Source organism: Drosophila yakuba, chromosome 2L, assembly GCF_016746365.2.
Source record: "Drosophila yakuba strain Tai18E2 chromosome 2L, Prin_Dyak_Tai18E2_2.1, whole genome shotgun sequence".
Taxonomy (NCBI): Eukaryota; Metazoa; Arthropoda; class Insecta; order Diptera; family Drosophilidae; genus Drosophila; species Drosophila yakuba.
In genome coordinates, this window is record NC_052527.2 from 6,410,568 (window position 1) to 6,434,991 (window position 24,424).

At 42.9% G+C, this 24,424-nt stretch overlaps 1 protein-coding gene across 2 annotated transcripts in view; it reads left to right on the forward strand.

The window, feature by feature from the left end:
* LOC6527068 (inactive dipeptidyl peptidase 10) overlaps positions 1-24,424 on the forward strand; it is a 33,933-nt gene that overhangs the window by 5,355 nt on the left and 4,154 nt on the right. The window contains exons 2-15 of one of the 2 annotated variants that reach the window (XM_015198123.2): positions 9,631-10,335; positions 16,488-16,583; positions 17,674-17,788; positions 18,056-18,150; positions 19,258-19,385; positions 19,456-19,667; positions 19,945-20,191; positions 20,666-20,779; positions 20,879-21,002; positions 21,084-21,198; positions 21,315-21,429; positions 21,665-22,722; positions 22,788-23,092; positions 23,299-23,411. In XM_015198123.2, coding sequence (XP_015053609.1) covers positions 10,306-10,335; positions 16,488-16,583; positions 17,674-17,788; positions 18,056-18,150; positions 19,258-19,385; positions 19,456-19,667; positions 19,945-20,191; positions 20,666-20,779; positions 20,879-21,002; positions 21,084-21,198; positions 21,315-21,429; positions 21,665-22,722; positions 22,788-23,092; positions 23,299-23,370 — 2,826 coding nt within the window. In that variant the 5' untranslated portion in view covers positions 9,631-10,305 and the 3' untranslated portion in view covers positions 23,371-23,411. The remainder of the gene's footprint in view (positions 1-9,630; positions 10,336-16,487; positions 16,584-17,673; positions 17,789-18,055; positions 18,151-19,257; positions 19,386-19,455; positions 19,668-19,944; positions 20,192-20,665; positions 20,780-20,878; positions 21,003-21,083; positions 21,199-21,314; positions 21,430-21,664; positions 22,723-22,787; positions 23,093-23,298; positions 23,412-24,424) is intronic. The other variant, XM_002088125.3, reaches the window with a different exon arrangement.

Here is a 24,424-nt window from a genome sequence, read left to right on the forward strand (position 1 = left end):
ATATTATTTGATTCGTTAAAATTTTTCATATAATATTTGCTTCCCATATTTAAATTTCTAAATGCATAATTTTTCTTTTTAAAATGATAAAACAAAACAAGAGCCACAGAAGCCGCAGGCAAAAGTAGGAAAGTTAAGCGTCTCTCTCCATTTCCCCCGAGGTACTCACCCCTTTCATCAAGCTCTTTCCAAGTCAGAGCTGACAGCTGATTGTAGCTCCTGGAAAATAGCTAGCTCAGGCACATCCTCCAATAGGTCGAAATCACATTATTGGTATCCTCTGCTGCCACACAAAATCATTGCACCACTCACTCACAATTGGTATTTAAAAAATTGACATCGAAAAAGTTGTTTGCTTACGTAGGACTTTTGAGAAGCGCAGAGAAGGGCACATATATTTTGGTATTATTTAGTATTTAGTATTATTTAGTACTTAGTATTATTTAGTATTTCCTGTTTCTTGGGTGTTCTCTGATTGGAATATCGTTTAATTGAAACTTCATTTTTATTCTAGAATATAACAAAGTATAGTAAAGTATAGTATCTTGTAAGAATTGTAATCAAAATAACTTACGAATTATTTTCCCTAACTGCATTTAAACTTTTGCTGAACAAGTCAATGATAAATAAAATATCTTTGACAAGCGGAGGAAAAATTTTCTTTTAATCTACTGATAACTTTCGAGATTGAACAATTAATCTGGCGAAATCATAAGATTTCACTGACAAACACATTTTCCTAGGCAAATGATTCTGAAAACTTACTCCTGCAGAGTGAAAAACTTTATGAAAGTTGGAGAAAAGTTGATGCTTGGACAAAACTGGTAACCACCCGTTTGGCATTACCTACCCACTCATACACTTAGCCTCTCAATGCCATGTCCATTCAACCTTGCAGTCACTTTGCCGCCCCCCTGCCTCTCACTGCCACCCACTGCCACCTCCATTTCCAGTCCACCCGCTCTTCGTTGGGGTCTTCGTCTCCCCAATGATCCCCAACATTACGTTCTGGCCGAAATGCGTTCGCATCAAACTATATAACACGTTCATATTTCTTACGGTTCGTTAGCCATTTAATATTAAAGCAAATTGCTGACTGAGTTTCCCAACCCACTGAAAACAAATGGAGCCTTTGAGCAGAAAAATGGGTTTGCATTAGGGCTTTAGTACGGATGAAATATATTTTAAATTTTACTTAACTACATAATTTTTGTTCGATTTCTTTTTATGATCTGTAATAAAGTTAAAATATTAAATATTTTTAATTGATTGGGTAACTATGTTTTTTCTCTGTGCACCCTTATACACCGAAGTTAGGTAGTTTGTCTTAGGTCGTTTTGTTCTTTTTTAGGGAACATTCCTCAGTCGTTACGAACACTAAATGATATGCAAATAAAAACGTGGCCCAGCTACGTGAAGAGCCCCCATCCACGTGTGAAAAGAAATGGCGAGGAGAAAGTGAAATCCTACAGGCAAATGGGAAGGAAGGGCTACTTAAATTCAAATTTAAATGGTGTGCTTCATTTACTCGGCTACCTGGCATATGGAAAACGTTTCGTTCCCTTGCCTTAATTAACATAATTATGACCAGAAGCTTGGAGAATTTCGAAAGTTCACCTCGTCTTCTACGGCAAAGTTCGCCACCATTTTCAGTTTTGGGAGCTGCGCCTGCGAGAAAAAAAAGGGCAGAATTCAAGGAGCTGGAGGGAGTGAAATCGGTGTTCAGATTTGTTTTTCTGGCACCCACAGCTATTTATCTTAAGCGCGAGCTCCCCCAGAGCATGCAACATAAGTACTGCTCACACACACACACACATGCAGAGAGGCAGGGCTCACACACACACTGCTGCACCTCGTGTTGAGTGCACTTTCCACTTTCACTTTGCGCTCGCTTGTTGACTGCTTCCATCTCACGTTTCGCTCTCTTTGCTGCAGCCCATCCACTTTCATTATTTGCGTTTAACTCACGCAAGTCTCGCACCACACACACACACACACACACACGCAGCAGGGCCCCACACACACATATACTCACATATACACACGAGCACAAAGCACTTTCCATTGTCATTTGCGCCTCAACGTATGCTATGCATCCTGCCGCTGACTCATGTCCATGCGGTGAAAATTCCATTTCAGCAGCTATTTCATCTCTCGTCATACTCTGTAAATGGGCATCATAGTTGGCTTGTAAAGCACCTTTTTTCCCTTTCTTGGTAAGGGAATGGTGGCATAGGAATGAGTTGCATGTTTGCTTGGGTGCCTTAAAATGTCTGCAATTCGATTAGAATAAGTGTTTATAATAAATAAACTATGGTATAATATATTCATTAAAATTTAGCACACTTGTACATTGTGCGTAATACTATATCAAGTCCTAGTATTAAAAATCCTTTGCCTGACTATATATAGTAATTCCCACAATTTAAGCTGAATAGGGCACATATAGGCATTATATAGAGTCTTTTATTGAGAGAAACACACGAAATAGTTGTCCCAGAAGAGCACATAAGCTGCTGCTATTGTGTGCAGGACATTTCGGCTATTGTTTATTCTTTTAGCCAGCAGCATTTTGTGCTTACTAACTGGACACCCACTAGTCGCCCCACCCATTGCCCTCCTTCAAACTTATGCAGCAAGTTTTTGCCATTTCATTTTTGTTGTATTTGCGTTTGTGTTTGACACTTGTTTTTGTTTTCGGTTCCACAGAGGGCGCTGCGGACAATGGGGATGTGGGGCTGTGGGGCAGTGGGGGATGGGGATATGGGAGCATGGGAACATACAGTTTTTGTCATGTTTGTTGATTGTGAAAGTTGCTGAAGCGCTTTTTAACAGTTTTCCTGACACTTTTCCGTACTGAGCGGCCATGGCATGTATATTTTATGTTTTGTTGCCGCTGGTCAATGGCATACAGGACAGCAAGCAGCAGGACAGCAGGACAGCGAGAGAGCCAGGACGAACAGGACACAACTGACATGGCTGGGGTGACCTTAATGCACCAATGACATGTTCGAGTGGAAAGCATCTGACCTGACCGCCTGTCATTCCTACCTTTTCTGTGCCATTGGTATGTCTATAATGCAATTTTCCGGTCATTTGAAACCAACTCGAAACGAAAACTATGAATAATTTATAAGACATGAGCTGCAGAAATTGGAAAAAAAAAAAACGATGATCCATCAATTGGTATTGCAATTGAAAATTATGGCTGCCGGTGGGCGGACTGAATGCCGTGGGTGGTTGCAATGCGGCTCGGTTGCGGTGCCGAATTAAACCAGATCCTGCAGCACGGCATTGCATCGCATGTGGCAAGGACGTTTGCAAAACTTTCCCTGCCGCATTCCATTTGCTAAAGAGCCTTTCCAAATAGTTCTCGTTTGTCGATTTTACCTCTGCGTCTTTCCAATTCCCTTGAATTGCCGATTGTAATGAGCTTTGGTGGCCAGCTTATTTAGTCGCATTCCGTGGAACCCTTCAAAATGCGGGCTGTTCGATAAATGCCTATTTATAGCAGGCTCAATTGCAGTCTAAGGACTTCCACTTACAGTGGTGAATAGATACGGAGAGCATATTTATGGCCAATTAAAATTGCTTTTTAATATTGCAGCCTTCTAAGAAGCCAATGGGTATGATCAAAATAAACAGCTTTAAGACCACACATTTGGTTTTATGATTAAAGTAGAATTTTTATTTTACGTTTTTAAGCGATAGCTTTATTGTATAATCGCATATACAAATCCTTTGTTGTCTTATCGCTTTGGCATTATTCTTTAAACACTTTGAATTTGGACATTTATCTGCGACCATTACTCAACTGCCGGCCATCAATCTGACTCACCTCGTGCGGACTTTCGATATACACGTATATGTATGTACGTATCTGCACATGTAAGATTCTTTCGAGCGGGCAGAACAAATTACGCTCCATAAACATCAATCAGCGGAGCATCTTCGTTCGATTGAAATTGAATTCTTGAATAGCGAACTAATGGCGTATTTTCAATTGAAATCAAAATTATATTCGTGTTTATACACATGAGAATGCTTGATTAAGTTATTAACATCAGTTGGATCGGTTTATTATAGTTTTCTCATCGTTTGCTCTATAAAAATGATGAAAATTACCAGGAAAGGTAATTACTTTTGCATTTAATTTTTAGGTCTGTTTGCAGATATAAAATATTTAGACGTAAATACCCTTAGTTAGTTTATGTGTAATGTAGTGTATTAAGCACAGTGGTTAATTTGCACTTGTTTATTTTCCAGTCTTTCTTACTTTTGTGAAAACGATTTTCAATTATGCCATAAATAATTTGCTTCTGGTTTTCCATTTTAATTAATGTGCCTCACACAGAGGGTGCCCGCATAAATAAATAGAGCTATTTAATTGAAAGACTTGGTTATTGTCGGGTTTTTACCAGGAAAATTGAAAAATGTATGAAGGAATTGAATACCCAAGCGGTTCGCCTTTATAAAAATTTCTTCAGATCTCCAAGGCACTTGAATACCTCTGATATCTGTCAATCTGTCAGAGGAGAGGTCGTCTTTTGACTGACCTCAGAAAATGTGCTAAAATCATTTTCAGCTTTCGCCTGACACCAGCAGACAGTCGAGCGATGGGAAAATCTTTGCATTTGTTGCAGTCTCACAATTCTTTGGCTTTGTTTGTTGGCTTAGCGTAAAATATTGTGTATACGACAGGTTGTACATTAAAAGCTTTTTGCCGCAATAATCAAAACATTTCCATGTTATTTATAGTTATTTTTCTTACGTGGGCTGTGGTAGGGGTAATGTTCTGGAATATATTGCCAAGGTGGATATGGATATATAAACAGAGTCTCTAAAAATCGATATCTGTAAAATATAAGTAAAGGTCTAATATTATAAAAACAAAAGTAGAATTCCAGGTGCTTTATCCATTTAATTGCAGTGCTCAAGTAGACTTTCAGTCTTGTTTAAATATAATTTAAACAATTCCACCCTTTATTTATTTAAAACCTATAAAATTGACCTATTGATTACTATGAAAACAAATATATTTACCCGAGCCCGTTTCTCTGTAGTAAATCTCTCAATTGAAGAAAACAAATTTCGAATAAATTAGAATAAATGCGTGAAGTTAATTCGGGGAACATTGAACTGACCTTTCGATCGCTTACTCCCAATAGGTCATCAGCACTTTAGTAATAACACACCACATATATTTGTTATTCAATTCCTACCTTATCTGAAATCGAACAATAGCACTTTGTTTATGAATCTCGAATAACTTTGGCTTCGATGTTGTCTCATCCTATTTATTCGTTTATATATACGGAAATTCCCTCCATTGTCTCCAGTTCTCTCAGAGATGTTTAAACATTTTTGAGCCTGTTTATTATTGTTGAATATTTTCATGCCGATTTTTACAATTTCGAGGCGGTCGTGCTTGTTTTGATAATTTTTTGAACGCGCTCGCTGGAAATTTGGCTTCTTCTCTCAAGCTTTTATGTAATTTTGTTTTTTTTTTCGCGGTCTTGACTTTTACAAGGTGAAAAATGTTCTTAGGAAATGTGGGCCATAAATTTGCAGTGAAATTGCCCCAAAGAAGAAAAATCGAAATAAAGCAAACACGGAACCAGCCAAAATGAAACGAATTGAAACGAGGAGACAGTGACATGGACATGAACTTGTCTCTTATTCCTTGTCATTTGTCGTCGGCTTTATTTGTTTATTTACTTTGGCCGACTTCCCTCGTAATTTGGCTTTCATGCCCCGCTCTACAATTCACCAATCCTCAGCCCCATCCTCAGTTTCCATCCAAGTTAACTAGTCTCGTTTCTGGGAGCCAGCCACTTTCAGCTGTCTTTGCCCAAATTTATTCCCATTCTCGCCCAGAGTTTCTGTTGCTGTCTGGGCAAACATGTCGAGCATTTTGTTCGCTCCAATGGCCAGGCGACTAGCCTGTTTATGGCCTATAAGCCACCGCTTTCTGTGCTGGCCATAAAGTGTTGGCGCCATTCGGCGGAAGTATCTGAAATCAACAGCGATGCTGGCCAAATCAGCTGGAAATTAACCAACAATTCAATAACCTAAAAGTATCGTGTAAAGCGGATTTTTTCACGACGCTGGCTGTGAGTTGTCTTCTCGAACCAATAATATGTATTTTTTTTAGTTTTGTGGCATCCAAAAATATACGCATCACTGCCTAAAGAGCACTTCAGTCTCGAGACAAATCAAATGTTCAAATGCTGTTGGCCAGAGGCAGGCATCTAAATTTGGTAGTCACTACATTGTTGCTGGCAAAATTCAAAAGGGAGCTGAGTTGGCTGTCGAGATGGAAATCTCGTTTCAGCCAAGGCCGAAAGGCTCATGCCGGGCCATAAGAGACAATTTGTTTGTTTCAGCTTAAAGCCGCTTCAGGCCTTCATTCCGCCGTCCATGGCCGAAAGCATTTATTATTTTTCTTAATTAAATCTTCATTTTTCTGCAGCGTACGTGTGCGGGGCTTAAAGCCAAATGAACGGCTGATGAATGGGGCGGCGACCGCTGGGCTTAATGGCGACACAGAAGCGGAGTTAAGGGCCATAATGGAGGTCTACAGGCTGCAGATTGCAGTCTGGTTGAGATCCCACCCCCAACCGCCCACTGCCAACCCCCAACCCTTGACCTCTGCAGCAACATTGAAACCCATTTAAGTTGAGCTCGCTGGGGGGAAGCGAATGCCACTAATTAAGCCTAATGGCGCATGAAACATGCATTAAAACTAATGTGCAAGCCTCGTCGCCGTCGCAATAGTCAACAAAAAGGGGTGGAGGTGGCAGTGGCGGTGGAGCAGTTGGCCTTGCCACTTGTGTCCCACTGGGTGGCCCCCGTTTGCCGTTCCGTTTAATGATGCCAGCCTAATTTCATGCTACGCAATATTTTGCTGTGCAAGTGCTGCTGAAATGGGGGGCGGCAAACGGGGCGGGGCAACAGCATAAATTAATCAAATAAAGCTGGCTGCAACTAAATAGAGTAGTCGATCATTTGTTTACGCGATTACACATGTCTGATTGCATTAGTTTCTTTCCCTCCCTATACAAAGTATATACATTTATATTGAATAAGAACAGATAGTTGTGTATTCCATTTGTGCATTATTTTAAACAGCAGTTGCAGCTTTAAAGAGGCACATGACTTTTACCCTTCAATCCACCTATCCTGGCTGCCAAGAGGCACTGAACCGACCACTAATGAGACCTAATGGCCGACCTAGTCAGACAGTTGCTAAAAACGTTTACGGCCGCACTATACGTGCAACATGGGCCGTGGGCCAACCGATAAGTGGCACGTGGGAAAGCGACGGCAAAAGCCACAAAAGTGTCCTCTCAAATTGGCCAGCTGAAACACGTTTGCAGCAGCTGCAATTGATTTTTCCCTTCAACCATGCACACGTATACTTTTGACGCGGGGGTTTCTTTTAAAATAATCAACAATTCATATTGCACGAATATATAGAATAGTTGGCTGCACGATGTTTTGTCGCTTCATTGAAGCAATAAATTTAGAATTTCTGCAAAACGCCAGTAGAATGATACACATTCGAGTGCCTGTGACAGTGTGTGCGCGGCACTTTATGAAGCGGCACTCGTCCTTCAACCGGATGTGACTTACGCACGGTTGCATCATGCCGGAAGTCGTCCGCCGACCGAGATAGAACAATAAAAGTGGGTTGGGCAATGGAGTCGCCCACTCGAGTGAATGTCAACATGTTGATAACAAAACACATGAAACCAAGTTGCAGGGAAAGCTAAAAAAAACTTTTCAAAGTATCAAAATGGAAAATACGCACCAGAGTGAAGGGGAATTTTCCAAGCACAGCATTTTCCATAAAAAGTTGCATAATAAATTTAACAGCAACTATTAACTTTGCTAAAAGAATTGTTTGTTCTAGTAATTTTGACGATTTTTGAACAGTTTTATCTAGCGTCAAAGTAGTTCCTTGTAGAACCGATTTAATTATTCTACGAATATTCTTATTTGGTTCCTGGTATCTTTAATATGATCCGTTAATGATACTCCCTTGGTCATCAGAAGTTCCTCGTTAGCCAACTGCGTCGTTCCACAAATATGCAAACTGTTTTGTTTTACTTGGCTGCGAGGAGTATTTCAATGGTACATTGTTCGAGGTAAAAATGAAAATCATTTTTATGAAAACAATACCATATACCGCTTGGCTGCGTAGGAAATAATACAAAACAGTACAGCAAAAAAAACCTAACAAAAGTCCCAAACAATTTGGCTACGTAAAAATTAATGAAATTTATGTTAGCAGCTACATACATATAGCAAACATTTCCATTGTTCCCAAAAGTGACGTTTAGGTCGAGGATTTTGTTTTCTTTCATACATTTTGCTTAAATTTATAGTTGTGCTTGTCGGTTAAGGTGAAAGACGAGGACAAACCCCACAATGACCAGTTTATGCATTGTAATGCGCTTCGCGGAGGCGGAGTGCACAGTGAATGCTCCCTAAAGATGACTCAGGCGAATGATAAACACCCTAGCCCCTCATGGGTCTATTGTAGATTATTTGTGTGTCATTGGCTATTTAAGCCAAAGCTTCTCTTGGGGCGACGAACAAGATTGAACGCTTTTCCAACAGGAATATGTATGTTGCTTTCACTTGTGGTGTGTTGTCGTTTGTCTTCCTCATGCCGTGGAGCTATAAAGCTGACATTCAGGGTAATTATGGTATACATATAGAAAATAGCTTTGGTAGCCGTTGGATTATGGGGATTGTGATTGAAGCAGCAGAAAATCCCTTATCACCTATTATTTTAACTTAAACTGAATCATTTCCGTAGTCTTTAGGATTATTTAATACGAACCATACGATTTGAAGTCCTCATTAACACCACGAATCAATGAAACTTACTTTAGCACGATTTCCACCCAACTATGAATGTCTCTCCACAACACCACATACCCTGTAGTCATTGTTAACTGTGCATGCATTTAGCATAATAAGCCACTCGTAAATGGTACCAAGAAAGAAGAGAAGGAGCGAAGAAAAACTTGCCATAACTTAAATGGAAAATGTAATGCTATTAACACTGCCCACAACCATCGCACCCCGCCCCATGGATTCAATTTGCATAAAACAACGCAGTCGTGTTTAAAGTGTGGCAACCGCCAGCGACATTTTGCATAATAAACAGATTAGTTATTTGGGGTTACCTGCATGTTTCTACCCCCCAATCGAAAAGTACAAGACTGGAAACATAGTTGCACTACATGTAATTGGAACTAACATTGCCTGCTTTTGGGCAGCGGCCTTTGTTTATGCAAATATTTAAGCACTAGACTACTTAACCCACATTCAAATGCCAGCAAAGCGCAACACACACAAGCACACAAAGAATGCAGCATGTGTCATGTTATATAACCCCTAACACACACACACACACACACACACTGCGAAGGCTAAAAGCACAACACAACAAATTGGCACTAACAACAACACACAGTGCACATGAACAGCAACAACAACCAACAACCAAGAACAGCAACACCAGAGCAACAAGAAAATGTTTAAGCAAGAACTGCATTTTAAAATATCGTGTGTGTTTTTTCTTCCCACTCCAAAACCCACTCTATTCCAATTTAGCGCTTGGCCTAAAAGTATGCTGCATCATTAGTGTCTCAACAACGGACACACCAACAACAACAACTACACCAACGCCTGCGACTACAATTACACCAACGAGACAAAGGATGAACTGGGCTGGCTGCAGCTGGGAAAACTGAAAATGCACGCTCATTAGGAGGAAACAGACGCGGCGAGCGGGAAAAGCCAACAGCAAAAGCGCATTGCGAGTTCCTAAGTCAAACGCCAAACGCCGAAAAAACAACGCCCTGCCATAATTAGCAACAACAAACAGCAGAGTGAAACTTGGGTTGGCCAACGGCAGGCGGAAGGCGGAAGGACATCTGGCACAAGTCAAGGACGAGCTCCAGAGTAATTCGCGAAGGCATGGTAGCCATGGGTAGTAACTCCAGTTATCTCGAGCCCCACAAGACGCCCAAGGCGGACGCAGCGAGTTGATTTTCAGAACTAGACAAATTGGCAGAGCTCGCAATTTATCGCCGGGGAAACTGATAGATTCGATTAGCAGTCTAGCAAGCATAAAGCCAGCGGACAACAGAGACAACAGCCGGCGGCTTCTTTAATTTGTCAACCAAACACCGAATACCAACCTCCTAAAAACCAAACACCACCCACCAGCTACCACCCATCGGACTTCCGCTAAATCCATCGCCGTAAGCCCACAAACATCGAGTCATGCCGGAGCAGGATAATTACGATGATGAGGTAATTTCTTTTGTTACACTTTTTGCGTACGCAGCCAGCAGGCGGCGGAAGGCAGGGAACAGAATATGTTTTGAGCCCAAATATAATTAGGCATAATTAATTTTAAAAAACAAATATTTCCCGGAACGTGTGTGCGCGTGTGCCGATTTGGTTTTCATCCATTTTTCACATCCCGTGCTTCCGGAATTCGTGGTGCACATTCGCAAGTCAAGGAAACCCAAACTTCTGGTTGGGATTAAAATTTCAAATTGTTTAATGGCGGAGAAAATGGAAAAGCGCCAGGAGAATACATAACGATGGTTTGGTATTAGAAAGTTGTAAAGTTGGCTAGCTGACGTAAGCAGAATGTAAGGGTTATTGTTATGCAATCTAATTAACTCACTTTAAAGTTGTGGATCTCTAGCGTCATTACGACACATTTATGTAAATATGGCAATTTAATTTGAATTTGCCTCGAAGGCAGTGCAACTGCGTCTCTAGAAGTATTTTCGGTAATTTATGTAGTGAAAAAGCGTAACTAAATGTAAAACACAAAGTGCTCATTATTCTCTCTTTTTATAAAATGATAATATTTACCACATCGTGAAATTGGCTATAATTAGCTATGCATATATGCGCGCTTAAACAGGTTAATCAGTTTGATGTTGAATAAAAAGTGCACAATTTGTTTTAATAAATAAAGATGAAATGTCATTCATTAGCTGCTATAAATTAATGGACCGCAATATTTTTACTTAAAATACCTAAATTTACATAACTTAAATACATAAACTCGGGGAAATCCTTGATTGGCTTATCCAGAGATTACCTTCTGCGATTGAATTTATTATTAGCTCCACTTGTGCGACGAGCTGACTTAGCACTTACATCGTTACTTCAGTCACTACCCACTCTGATTTCAACTTTGAGAAGTACTTTGTGGAGGCAGCAAAGTTCGCCGACTACTTGAGTTTCCTCCCGACTTTTCCACTATGCTCAATCCACTTTCGCTTTTCCGCCTTTTCCGGACTTTGATGGTCAGCTCTTGCCGCTTGGCTGGATTCTTTGCGGCGCCGTGGCATCAACTCTGTGGCTGCGATGCTAATTGAAATAAATTCCGCATGTTATTCAAATGCAAAACGCTGACAGAGCTGACTACAATTTCGAAATTGAATTAGCCATGCACCCCGTGTCCGTGACTCTGACTGCGTGTGTGCTCCGCATACCAAGTCGTCAAGGGTGAAGTTTTCCCGCCCAAGTGGGAGTGTCAATCGCTGCCTGGATAAACAGCCAGTCGCAATGGCAATCAGCCATTCGAGCGGAAATCAATTAGCCGGAATTTCCACTTCGATTTCCACCCATCGACGCATCGGTGTGCCTTTGGCAGCCCACAGTGCTGGCCATATATTTTGGTAGCAATCGAATTGGCCAGTGCACTTCGTCTATATTAACTGTTTTGACTATGCTAATTTCGGCTGACAGGTGTTGCTGTGCAGTTGCAAGGGCCTTCAAGAGCTAGAGTCAATATTTGCTATATATGTGATTAATTTCAGGGTTTCCTTTGCAGCTCAAGTATGTAATGCGCTTAATATAGTACATATTCATTTGTGGCTACGATTTAAGAGGATCTTACTTCGTAGGTTTGTGTGGTTGAAAAAGTTTAAGAGTAGCTTAAATTTAAGAACGAAGTAGCACATCACCTTTACGGCGGCTTAAAAATTCTATTTTAATGAACAGTGGGAAATAAATAGGAAAGTGTGAAAACCTATTCCCTTCATAATTTATTTTTCTTCCTTACCAAGTCTCAGGAAGTGTTTACTTGCGAATAAATCAAGTTAAGTCAACCTTAAAATCATAAAATTGAAACTGCCTGGGGTGAAATGGTGGAAAATAATCACTCTTGCTTGAACAACCATCCAAAGTCAGGCAGTGCACCTCGGCTCGCATTCAATTGTGTCAGCGATGGCATATTACATTTTATTTTGACAAATTCAGGCAACTTAACGACCGCCGACAGGCGCGCCACCTGCCGGCGCAGATCGGAAAAGGAGAGTACAGAAAAATAAGCAATCATGGCAGTGTAATGGAAGCTCAAGTATGTGTTGACATGGGGGAAAACCCTGTGTGCCAAGGAACCAAAGAACTGGGGAGATGGGGAAATGGGGAACCACGTGACAGATATAGCAAATGTTATGCCGTTATGGCCTTGAGCTAAACTGCTGTTGACAACAGCGCCAAACGCGATGGGCGGCGGGTGGACGGACAGGTGGGCAGGAATCGGAGGTAGACAATGGGGCTGGCATGCCGGAAAGCCAGACACAGACAGGCACACTTACACCCACACACACACATACCCGCCCTTAAGGACACAACACAGCCGCAGTAGCAGTAGCCCAGTGCAAGTAGCGTGCAAGGATGCACCATGGTGTTGCTGCATCCTTTTCATTTCCACAATCGCCCGCGAACGCCGAAGGACTGTTTATGGATTTCATGTTTGGCAGGAAGGCAGCGGGCCATAAAGATTGCTTACTAATGTCGCCCTCCCAATGCGAAGGGCAATATCGTTTGAGCGGAATGTGGCCTCAGGTGATGCGCTCGCAGGAGGCACAGGACCTCCAAGGTTTCCAATACCCACGAACGTGGAAAGGAAGGATCTAGCGAAAAATGCAATAAGTCAGCATTCATTGGCTCAGAAGTTTTGCACACATTGACTTTGAGTGAAAAGCAAACAGTGCTAGATAAACTTTTATTCGGCAAAGGTTGGAGGTCAGCTCAAATTTGAATGCACACTATGGATCTTCAGTTTTAGCCACGTATAGTAAAAATAGCCTGCATAGTAACCATCAGCTTAAAAGTCCCTTTTAATAAATAAATCTATTTATTACATTTTTACGTATTTATCCTTTCGGTTTCTATATGTCTCTAGATATAATTTATCGAAATGATTTATGTAAAAGATTTTATCTATTTTTAGCGTACATTAAATTAAAAAAGTATTTTTAGTTTCGACTTAGGCTGCGAAAACCCAATTTCGTTAAGCCAAAATCCCTATTATTTCCCATAATTGCTAGTCCGAATTCAATTTCAAAATGGAATAACCTGAAATCCATATTGGAAGACCTTCGTAGCCGACCTTCTTCTTCAGTGTCAAACAGATGGTTTCTAATGCGATTAACTGGGCCATCTCCAGCGCTCTTGAGCCAACTCGAAAGTTAATTGAAAACGACACTTTCACTGCCAGCGGGATGTGCCCACTGGCCACGCCCCACCGCCTTTCTCCCATTTTCCCACGGCCAAGCTCAACAAGCTCATTTTCCCCTTTCGTTCGACAAATACTATAGCTGGCATCTATTTTTAATGCGCTTAAAAGTATGCAGGAAAGAATTTTAGCGCTCAGAGCTTAATAACTATGACAACTTATGCAAATAACTGACGGCTCTCCAGCACCATCGTCCCTCCACCCCCCACCTCCTAGAATCCACCCCTCCTCCTACCTCCCTCACCCCCCTCCCAAACAGCTGGCTCCTTCAACTTTCTGCACTCGAGGAGCAGCCCGAGTTTGCCCAGCTCAACCGCAAAAGGCGGCTAATGCTCTGCCCGGGATTGTAGGTGCTTATGTGTGTGTGTGTGTGTGAGTGAGTGGGGGTGGGGGAGTGGGTGTGGCTGTGGGTGTGGGTGTTTGGCCATTCGCATTATCTCTGCCCCCTGGACGGCTTGGGGAAAGTGGCGCAAGTGAAAGTGGGCGGTGAACGCAGGTGGGGCGCGGCAGGGAGATGGAGAGTGGGTGCAGGACTTAATTTGGTTATTCTCTGCTTTTAAGCTCGGTCCGGCTAAGTTTTCCAGCTTAAACTTAAACTCTGAACGATGCCTGAAAAGGAATATTTCAGCAGTTCGGATACCGAGTGGACTGAATCACAGGTAACCGGAGAATTTAATCAAGCCGCACACTCTGAGCTTTGTGCGGTGGGAAAACTGGCTTTTTCTGTTTGCGGACACAGTGAAGATGGAATGATAACAATGCTGATCCAAAATCCCATGGTAATCAAAAGTCAGCAGAAATGAAAATCCTGCGAGCAAACATCATTAAACGGTGAAGGAGGTTTACTCTGGCGTCCGCTTTTTTGTTTTTTGTTTTTCAGTTTTTCCGTGCACTTAAAACGCAATCCATTTGCATTACGATTTCCGGTCGTGCATTTCACTTTCATGCATCGAGTGTCGCATTGTGTGGAATTTGGATACAATATTTTTCCATTTGGACTGCATAGTTTACAATGCCTGCGAAAAACGCATAAAACAAACGGCCTTCGAATTTATTTATTGCAGCTCGGGGGTAAAGTTTGTTTATTTATGGTTTACATTTACTGATTTATTATATTTATTATGCCGCATGGAATTTATAGGAAATTTAAACGTTTGAACTGCTAAATTTGAATTTTACTTAATGTAAGCAGCTATTAGTAAACAAATTTATTAGCTAAAGAGACTAAAAAAGGCACCTAATTTGCAGTCAACTAATTTTCCACAACCTTACTTTTCTCTGTCTAGAAGAACCATTTTTGGTCTTTGAGTGATGCCTAATGGCGAGGCATTAAAAATGGATGGAAATTAACAGGATACGCAGCTCATGTGCTCCGTTCATCCTTGGTATCCTTCAAATTCCACCATTAACTTGGAACGTCAGAAGTAAACTCATTGAATTGTGCGGCAGCAACGGCCTTTGTTCAAATTGATTACTGTCATTATTTTTAATTTCTTTAGCGTTAACAGCAACTCATCAAGTTGAGTGTTTAAATTTCATTTATGGTCGTATTTTTGCATATTTTCTTAAGCTTGTGTGTACGCATCTTCCTCCATGGCAATCAAGATGAGTGTTTTGAGCTCTGCTGTGTGCCAAGACAGTGTCCTGAGGACTCTATTACTTGACCCTCCTGGCGGGAATAAATGCAATTCAATTAGGACACATTAAGTATACGACGCGTGCGCCTCCCCCAACAAAGATTATTATTATTATTATGATTGCTTTCACGAAAATATTTTCAAGCACTGAAGCGTTGAAATAAAGTTTAACGAAAGTTCCCAAAGCTTGAGCTCTCTATTGTTGTTTGATAGTTTGGTTTACGTTCTTTTCGCCTTATTTGCGGCGCAACTCCGGGTTAAGTCATAAATACTGCTGGGTTACGATTCGAATCCGGAGTGGAGCCGCACATATATATGCATTGGGGATCGGACCCCTTATAAATAAACATGCTGGCAAGGATGCGTGTGCCAGGTACACGTGTTCCCCCTCAATTTGTCCCCCATTTGTATGTGCGACGTGTTATTAATTAAGAACCGCGATTCACCTGCCTGCACTAATGGCCAAAAGGGAAGCCTTGCTGGTTGAACATATTTATGCGATTTTAAGAGCAGCCCTGATAAGCAGAAAATCGATTAGGTATGCCCACTTGTCTGTGATTTTTTGTCATTGAAGTATGCCATAGTTAAGAATCCCAAGCATTCCATTAAAAACTCAGCTTAAATAATAAAATCCAACTTATATTTCTGCCCAATTAGTTAGCTAAGTCCAGGCATTCTGGCACGCAACTCTTGATTAATACATTGTCATTTCTTTATTATCTTGCGAGGAGCGTAGTTTTATGAGCCCTTAATTAATTATTCGGCTAAGCGGGAATGTAGTTATATGTGCGACATGATGAACTGAATGGCAGGAAATCATGCAGAGTTGCAGACAAAAACCCCAACCGCTCGTAAAAATCGGTATCAACTTGTGCGGGCTGCGTGAGTTAAGTTTTTGTCGTGTTTAATTTGGGGTTTCTGTTTTCCTTTGTTGCCTGACAACATTAAATATGCATTAAGCCTTGATTTCCAAGCGGTTTTGGCCGGGTCTGTGTTGAACATGCTCGCAATATGGGGACTGTGTCTGTTTGTGTAAGAGCAGGCATAAATTGGAAGGAAAAGCGTTTGTGAGGGAAAAACTGTATCATCAGTTTACTAATTGCATCTTGGCCAACCAATTATTTGCGGTTCTGACCGGTTTATTATGGCCTTCATAACTTTCGGTCTAATGAGTCGCACGTGCTCTTTATGTGCAGCATTTGCATTCCAGCGTTTACCAATTAATTTGCTTAATGTTTCGCAGCTATTTCTGACTATTTTCTTCTGATTTCCCACAGTTGGTCTCCAGCAATCCCAACCAACGGAACTGGCGCGGAATCCTCATCGCGCTGCTGGTCATCATCATTGTCTTGGCCCTGATTGTTACATCGGTGGTAAGTCTGAGTTCAACACTTGGCCCAAAGGCCGACCACAAATAGTACAGCATGATGTTTGGTTACTGTCCCTGGCGATATAATTAGGCACCAACTGGGCGGCTTAATTGTCGAAATCGGTGTTGCGAATATATTTATGGACAATTAAATGAATTTCTAATTTGGGTGGCTCGTGGCTCCCATGGACAATCACTTACCCGAAATCCCGAAATTGATTCAACAAACGCACAATGCATTTACGTTTGTTTTCGAAAATAGGCCCAAAGCAATAACCAAAATACTGTCAAAACAAAAGCACATCTACTTCACCCACACGAAAACACCAACACGAAATCCACTTTCCAACAGCGATTGCTAAACACTCTGCTAAAAGCACTTTGCCTAACTAAAAGACACGTCCATTTTGGAATGGGTACAGTGACATCTCTACAAAAAGTAATGCAATTATTTTCATAAGTCCCCAAAATACGGGTCGATTAGCAAGAGTATTCAAACTGTCATATCGCTAATGAACAAATGGCAAGCCTCGCTGAAACTAAACACCACAATGCGAATTTCATTTGGGTCCTCCACAGTTTTGTTTAATTGTAAACTGTTACTCTGCCCAATTTAAAATCTCCACACGAAATACAAATCCTCATGCGTTATTCGATGGTAAAAGTTTTCTCTTTTAATTGGCAAAACTGTGTCGTTCACCAACCATATTTTTTGTGGCCTGCTTTTGGGCTGCTGCGTAAATATTTCAACAATGCTAAATAAAAAAAAGAAAACTAAAGCGACCATTAATATTTATGTGTATATTTATATGTATGTACTTATGTATATAAGAAAAAAAAATGCGATAAATTTTTGTGTAAATACGTTACGCTCATTTTTGTCTTTTGTCTGTTTGTTTACTTTTTTGCAATTTTGTGGCTGCCTGATAAATTTAACCCCCCCACACCACCAAACCGAACATTTTTCCCACCATTCGTTGTTGCTGTTGCTGTTGATGTTGTGTGTGTGTATTGTTCACGTGTGCCTGCCTGACTGTTTGTCTGTGTGAGTGTGCAGAAGACAACATATAAAATTTCTACATTTATCAAAAAAGGTGCTGCTCACGCCCCCCGATGAGGGACCGCGGGTCAAGGGGCAGCGCATCAAGCTGCAGGACATTGTCGATGGCCTCTTCGTGCCGCAGCACTCCAACGCCAGCTGGATCGATGGTGAGTGCTACACTTTGCTGAAAATCCCCAGCACAGGTGCTTAAAAGTATGCAACAGCAAAGTGGAAAAGAACGTTACCCGTTCATTGCATACTTTTGGGCGCAAGTGGATTTAGTATCAAATTGATATATGTACGCATCAGTTGTGTGCTCATTTTATCAGATTATTAGGTACTTTCTCTGCGTGTATGCGATGAGTGCCACTCGGTGGCAGTGCCATGTGGCAAATCGCTTTTAATTTCCGCTTTCATTTCGTTCTTTTTTGCAGGCGAGGAGTTCCTGTACCAGGACCATTTGGGTCGCATCTGTCTGCTGAATGCAGCCAATCGCTCGGAACGTGTCCTCATGTCCAATGTGACATTTGTAAGTACATTTCGTTGAATTCCGTGCCCCCTTCTGGACTGTTTGTTTGCTTATTGCTTATCTCTACGAGCTGAATAAATATTTGCCCAATCTTATTTACGACCAGGGAAGTTGTCGGAGTCCTAGAAAGTATAGTTAGTTGGCAGGGGGCGGCCTCAAGGCAGATATCTCAAGTGTACACACTCGACTTGGCAATGTTAACTGATATTATGCCGCGCACAAATGTGGGCGAAACAAATGGGCCAAGTTATCGTTAACCGAGTGCGGCGACTTTCGCCCCAATACAGCGATAGCGATAAAAGGCAAAAAGATTTTTATGTCAATGACTGGGTAAACACACACATGTGGAAAAGTGCGGGGACATCGCGGGTGGTAAAACGCTTTCTAATGAATAATGCGCGAATGGAATTGAAAAACAAACAAATAAGGCAAAACTGAAGGAAAGGAAAATGAATGCCAGTCGAAGGGATGGGCGGAAAGGGGGGCAAAAGGGCGGTAAGCAGAAGCTTTTCCTTGCCAACTTGGCAAACGAACATTCTGAGTGCCTCGAGGGCCCAAAATTGCAGACAGTGAGTGCAACAAGTGCAGCCACTGCAAGTCAACAGTTGCCAAGTGAAACATTTGAGTGGGAAATAATTAATGTGCAGCCGAATCCAAAGAAACTCGAGTGAGCAGTCGCAACGGCATAATGGCAATACATATTCATAGTTAGGCTAAGGATATGGCATAAACTTACTTTGCCATCAACTCAAACACGAAATGTGCAATGAATAGCAAAATACTCGACACCAACTTGGCTCTTGATTAAGTTGATCTGCTGAGAATAATTTTCAGATTGTTTTCCCAGGCAAATTAAGGGCGGCAAACTCGTTGGCAACCATTTCGGCAGCCAGAGCCGTAAACAATGCCGCAAATTTCCAAAATTTTCCCACCAGCCACCAAGCCAAACTTCCGCCATTTTGCGTGCAAATCAGCAAAGACCATTAAAATTTTAATTAAAATTGCGTATACGCAATGTGTACGGTCGCTTTGGCGGTGGCAATACTGTGGCCCCTCCACAGTATTTCGCATAATTTGCAACCACTCACGGATCCGTTTGCCCCACAGAAAACCCTTTCACCCTACCATTTCACCATATCGGCGGACAAGCGCTATCTGCTCCTGGCCCAGAATGTTGTGAAACTATTCCGGCACTCGTACTTGGCGCAGTACACGCTCTACGACATTCAGACCAGGTGAGTTCGAGTTCCGGCTTAGTTGCACAGTCCTGCACACTTTTAGCACTGTGCCCCTAATCCCCGACAGCGAGAGCATCAAGCTGCGCCACAGTCCGCACCAGGATGAATGGCCCTATCTGCACTACGCGCAATTTACGCCAGCTGGAAACGCACTTGTCTGGGTCCAGAGCTACGATATCTATTACCGGGAGGAGGTCCGCAGTGCGTCCGTGCATCGGATTACCCACGATGGTGTGCCCGGAGTGGTGTACAACGGCATACCCGATTGGCTCTACGAAGGTGAGTGGCATTCGCACGTTATATCTGTTGTGTGGAGAAGGATTTATTTGTAAGGATAATCAGGAACAATCATATCAGCCCCAGAAGCCACGCAAATCTTGAGTGAAATCACCTGAAAACGTACATGATATTATGCACATCTTATCCGTTGTTTAACGTTACTAAGCTGCCATATTGGTGGCAGTAAAGTGCAAAAGACTAAAGGCTTTTTTACAATGAGAAAATTCCTGCATTACTTGCATTTTTTCCATTTTCCGTTCTGATTTGCACTTTGCAGAGGAGTTGCTTCGTGCAAATAATGCGATTTGGATGTCCGACAACGGCCAACTGATGCTGTACGCCACCTTCAACGACACGCACGTCCAGGAGCAGCACTTCGCCTGGTACGGCACGACGGGTCCGTCCGGCGGAGAGGCAGCAGCTGCAGCGGCAGTCGGCGCTGGAGGATCGGGAAGCGGGAGTGCAGGAGGGGCCAGCGGCAGCAATCCGCATGCCAGCCTGTATCCGGAAATCAGGTCCTTACGGTAAGTCGTGACCCCATTAGGTGCGGAGCTCTGGCCAAATCGCTTTTCGATTATGTGTTAATGATGCCCCATCGTTGTCGTGCCCCTCGTAACATCGTAACATCTAATGGGCTCCTAGTGCCACGCTTAAAATTCATGAAGTGACAGTGGCGAAACCTTTTCACAGGTGGATTTGGGCACTGGCTTCATCCTTTTTCGGGCTGCCAACTACCCTTTCCAACTGCGATTCGGGTATGCTGATAGTTGGGGCGTTAGAATTGGTCGCTATGCGTAAGACAAAACACCTTTTGGGGTGTCTAGGCAAGCTGTGACGCTTGGAGGTTGATCCCCTGTCAATTGGGTTTGATAAATTGCTAGAACGGATATGGAAAGGTTGATGTCTCATTTGGGTGCTTGGGTCGTCTTCTGGAAATAGGAAATGGGATTATAGCTTTAACTCCTAATTCATTTTATTTTGTTTCCCCATTGTGACAGCTATCCCAAGCCAGGCACACAGAATCCCACGGTAACTCTACGAGTGGCTGACCTGAAGGATCCGCTGAAAGTTCACATCACAGACCTGCATCCTCCGCAAATAATAGCTAATGAGTAAGTTTGTTTGCTCTTTGTAAATATATTAATGTTGGTATATTTGCATAAATGATTCAACAAATGTTTTTGCATTTTTTAAATTATTATGACCCACAGAGATCACTACTTCAGCAGCGCCAGCTGGGTGAGTCACTCGAAGATCGCAGTGGTGTGGCTCAATCGTCCGCAGAACATCTCGGTGGTCAGTGTGTGCAAGGCTCCTTCGTTCCAGTGCATCGAGGTGAGTTGGATGGCAGTGAGTCGTGCCAATCTCCTAATGAACCCCCTTTCGCCTTTCGCCTTTCGCCATCCGCCATTGCAGACCCACCGGGTGAGTGGAGATGGACGTGGATGGGTGGACACTGTCGCAGTGCCACTGTTTGCCGCCAATGCCAGCATCTACGTGGCCATATCCCCGCTGCGAGATGGACTGTTTGGTAAGTCACCGAGTTGTCAAATTGGCCTTTTGTTTCACCGACTGACACGGCCTGCATGCTGCGAGTCTCGTTTCGTCTTTGCTCTTGCGCCTGAAACCAATACCTCTTAATCACAGGCTATTTCCGGCACATTGTGCACGTGGACATCGACAAGAACCGGGTGCTGCCCCTCACCCATGGGCCGTACGAAGTGAATCGATTGCTGCACTGGGATCAGCTGGATAATTGGATGTAAGTGATTGTGCACACATCAAACCGGCCGTACTTCCGTGCGTTCGCTGGAAAATTGTGTGTATACGACGTAGTGCTGTGAATGTGATAATAATGAATGCATTTGTACTATCATTCAATTATATTAAACAGTTGGCTAACCTTAATTACGAAAGTACTTACCATCTTTAACTACTTCCTAGCTTACAACTTTTAAGGCATTTTGTTATACCCATTTTGTTATCCCTCCATCCAGTTACTTCCTGGGAACTCCGGAGCGTCTTCCGTCGCAGCAGCATCTGTATCGCGTATCCGCCCTGCCAGCCCGCCAAGGTCAAGCCCTGCGTGCTCCCGACTGTCTGACGTGTCCGGCGGTGTCGCAGTTGGCCGAGGGCTACGACGAAGGTCACACCAAGTCGCCGCCCAAGCTGGTGACCGCCTGGGACGATGACTGGGAGGATTCTGAGGAAGCGGAGTCGCAACAGCCCCAGCCAGCTCTGCCAGTGGAGCAACAGCCTCCGGGGCGGGGTCAAAGTGCTCCACTGCCACCGCCTCCCAGTGATTGCCTGTACCACGAGGCGAAGTTTCCAATCTCGCGGCAGGCGAAGTACGTACTAATCGATTGCCTGGGCCCAGTGGTGCCCACTTCCATACTTTACGGCTTAAAATCCGTCGCTGCGGACAGTGGCAAAACGAAACGACACAGCACCCAGCAGGAGGAACCACCCACGGAGGGTGTTGTTGAGAAAGCAGAGGAGGAGCCCAAGTCTCAGTACCTGGAACTCCTGGTCATCGTGCAGAACAACACCCGGTTGAAGGAGAAGATGGCCAAGACGGCCATGCCGCAGATCAAGACCTTTCCCGTGATGATCTCCGGCGGCTATCATGCCCAGGTGCGACTATACCTACCGCCCGTGCTGCGCGAAGATGAGATAACACGTTATCCCACCATACTGCATGTGTACTCGGGTCCGGGCAGCCAGTTGGTCACCGATCACTGGCACGTCGATTGGAACACCTATCTGTCCGGCAGCAAGGACTACATTGTCGTGGAGATCGATGGACGGGGATCTGCCGGACAGGGCTACCAGCTGCTCCACGAGGTCTACAAGCGTCTGGGCAGCGTGGAGGTCTCCGATCAACTGGAGGTCAGCGAGTACCTCAGGGATAACTTGCACTTCATCGACTCACGCAGAATGGGCGTCTGGGGCTGGAGCTACGGAGGATACACTGCTGCACTGGCCCTGGCCGGACAACAGTCGATTTTCCAGTGCGGGATTAGCGTGTCACCCGTTACCAACTGGAAGTTGTATGGTAAGTATTACAAAGGTGCTACATACAGCTCCTTTGTCAATTAATCCTTTGTTCTTTCGTTTAAGACTCCACGTATGCGGAACGCTATCTGAGTTTCCCCAACGTGACGGACAACTACAAGGGCTACGAGGAGAGTGACCTGTCCAAGTACGTGGACAATCTGCGCGACCGCCAGTTCCTGCTGGTCCACGGAACCGCCGACGACAATGTGCATGTGCAGCAATCGATGGTCTTGGCCCGATCCCTGACCAGCAAGGGAGTGCTCTATAAGCAGCAGATATATCCGGATGAGGGCCACAGTCTTTCGGGGGTTAAGCGGCACTTGTACCGCTCGATGACCGCCTTCTTTGAGGATTGTTTTAAGAAACTGGTAAGTGAATCGTGCATACCCTAATTCTTACTTTGTAATATATTCCACTCTCCTACCACAATTATATATATATATAACTCTCTCTATTTCTCCTGCTCTCCATATTAAAAACAAACCCACCAAATCACCGCCAAAATAAAACCACAACTACTGCCATTCCTCTTTTGTTACATTATTGATTTTTTATGCCCATCGTCCTGGTGTAGATCGATCAGCAACAACAAAATCAAACAGATTCCATGGATTTCCTGGACTTTCATAGTTTCTATGGCCGCTAAGTTTGATTCCATATCCCACATCCTTCAGATACTAATACTAGGTACAGTCGCGGTTGTCAGTTATCTTTAATTGGTTTCTCATCGTTGTCAAGTTGTTAAGTGTCGTTTTCATTGTCGATGTTGTCTTTAGTTGAGGGATTTCCCAATCTATTATCAACTATTCACTGTCTAATTGCGGACTTTTTATGCGGACCTAAACTTTTACATGCTTTCATATCGTTTAAAGTTAAGATAGATATTGATGTTTGGTGTTTGAATATGCATAAGCCTATTATCCTCTTTCTATATGATTTTGTTTGGAAGACAGTGTGCTCTTTCTGAAATAATAATTATTAAGCCATATATTTTTAAAACGTGTTTTGATTTTGCGCATTAGCCATTCAGTCTCTTTGGCATCCTGCATAAGCAATGGTGTTTTCCTTTTCCTTTATCTTCACAAAAACTTTTCCGGTTCGATTCCTTCTTAATTTAATATTAAGCGCGTTGAGTCTGCATTACACTTGTTACACTTGGGGCTTAATATGGTTTACCAGCCGAACTTTATTTTGGGCCTAAGTCCCAGTCATAATCGTATGTGTTTGCTGTTGGTTTGTTGCCCTTTTTCTGGGCCTTGGATCTAGGCGAAATATTGTGGCTTTCCTTTTGGTTTAGTTGTGTTTGCTTTAGTTTTCGGCTGTTTCCTTCTTTGGCTTATTTGTTTCCCTTGTTTGATGCTCGTTTTTCCTATGAGTTCCAACATATTCTTATGTTTTTTGAGCTTTTTTCATTATTATTCCGAAAGTTTCGTCTTGAATACTTTTTTTCGTTTGCCCCGAGTTTTCGTTGATCCCTCGTTTGATTCGAACAAATTGTTTTGGCTGTCCAACATTTGTATCCTTTGGCGTATGTTTGTGTGTGGGACTTGTTGTTGCTCGATGTGTTTTCCTTTTACGCAGGCTAGATACACACACACTAACACACACACACACACACACCCAGTGACACTAGCAACACGCACATCCAAACTGGCTACTTTACCTAAATGTTTGCTAATGTCTTGATTGTGCTTAAACCT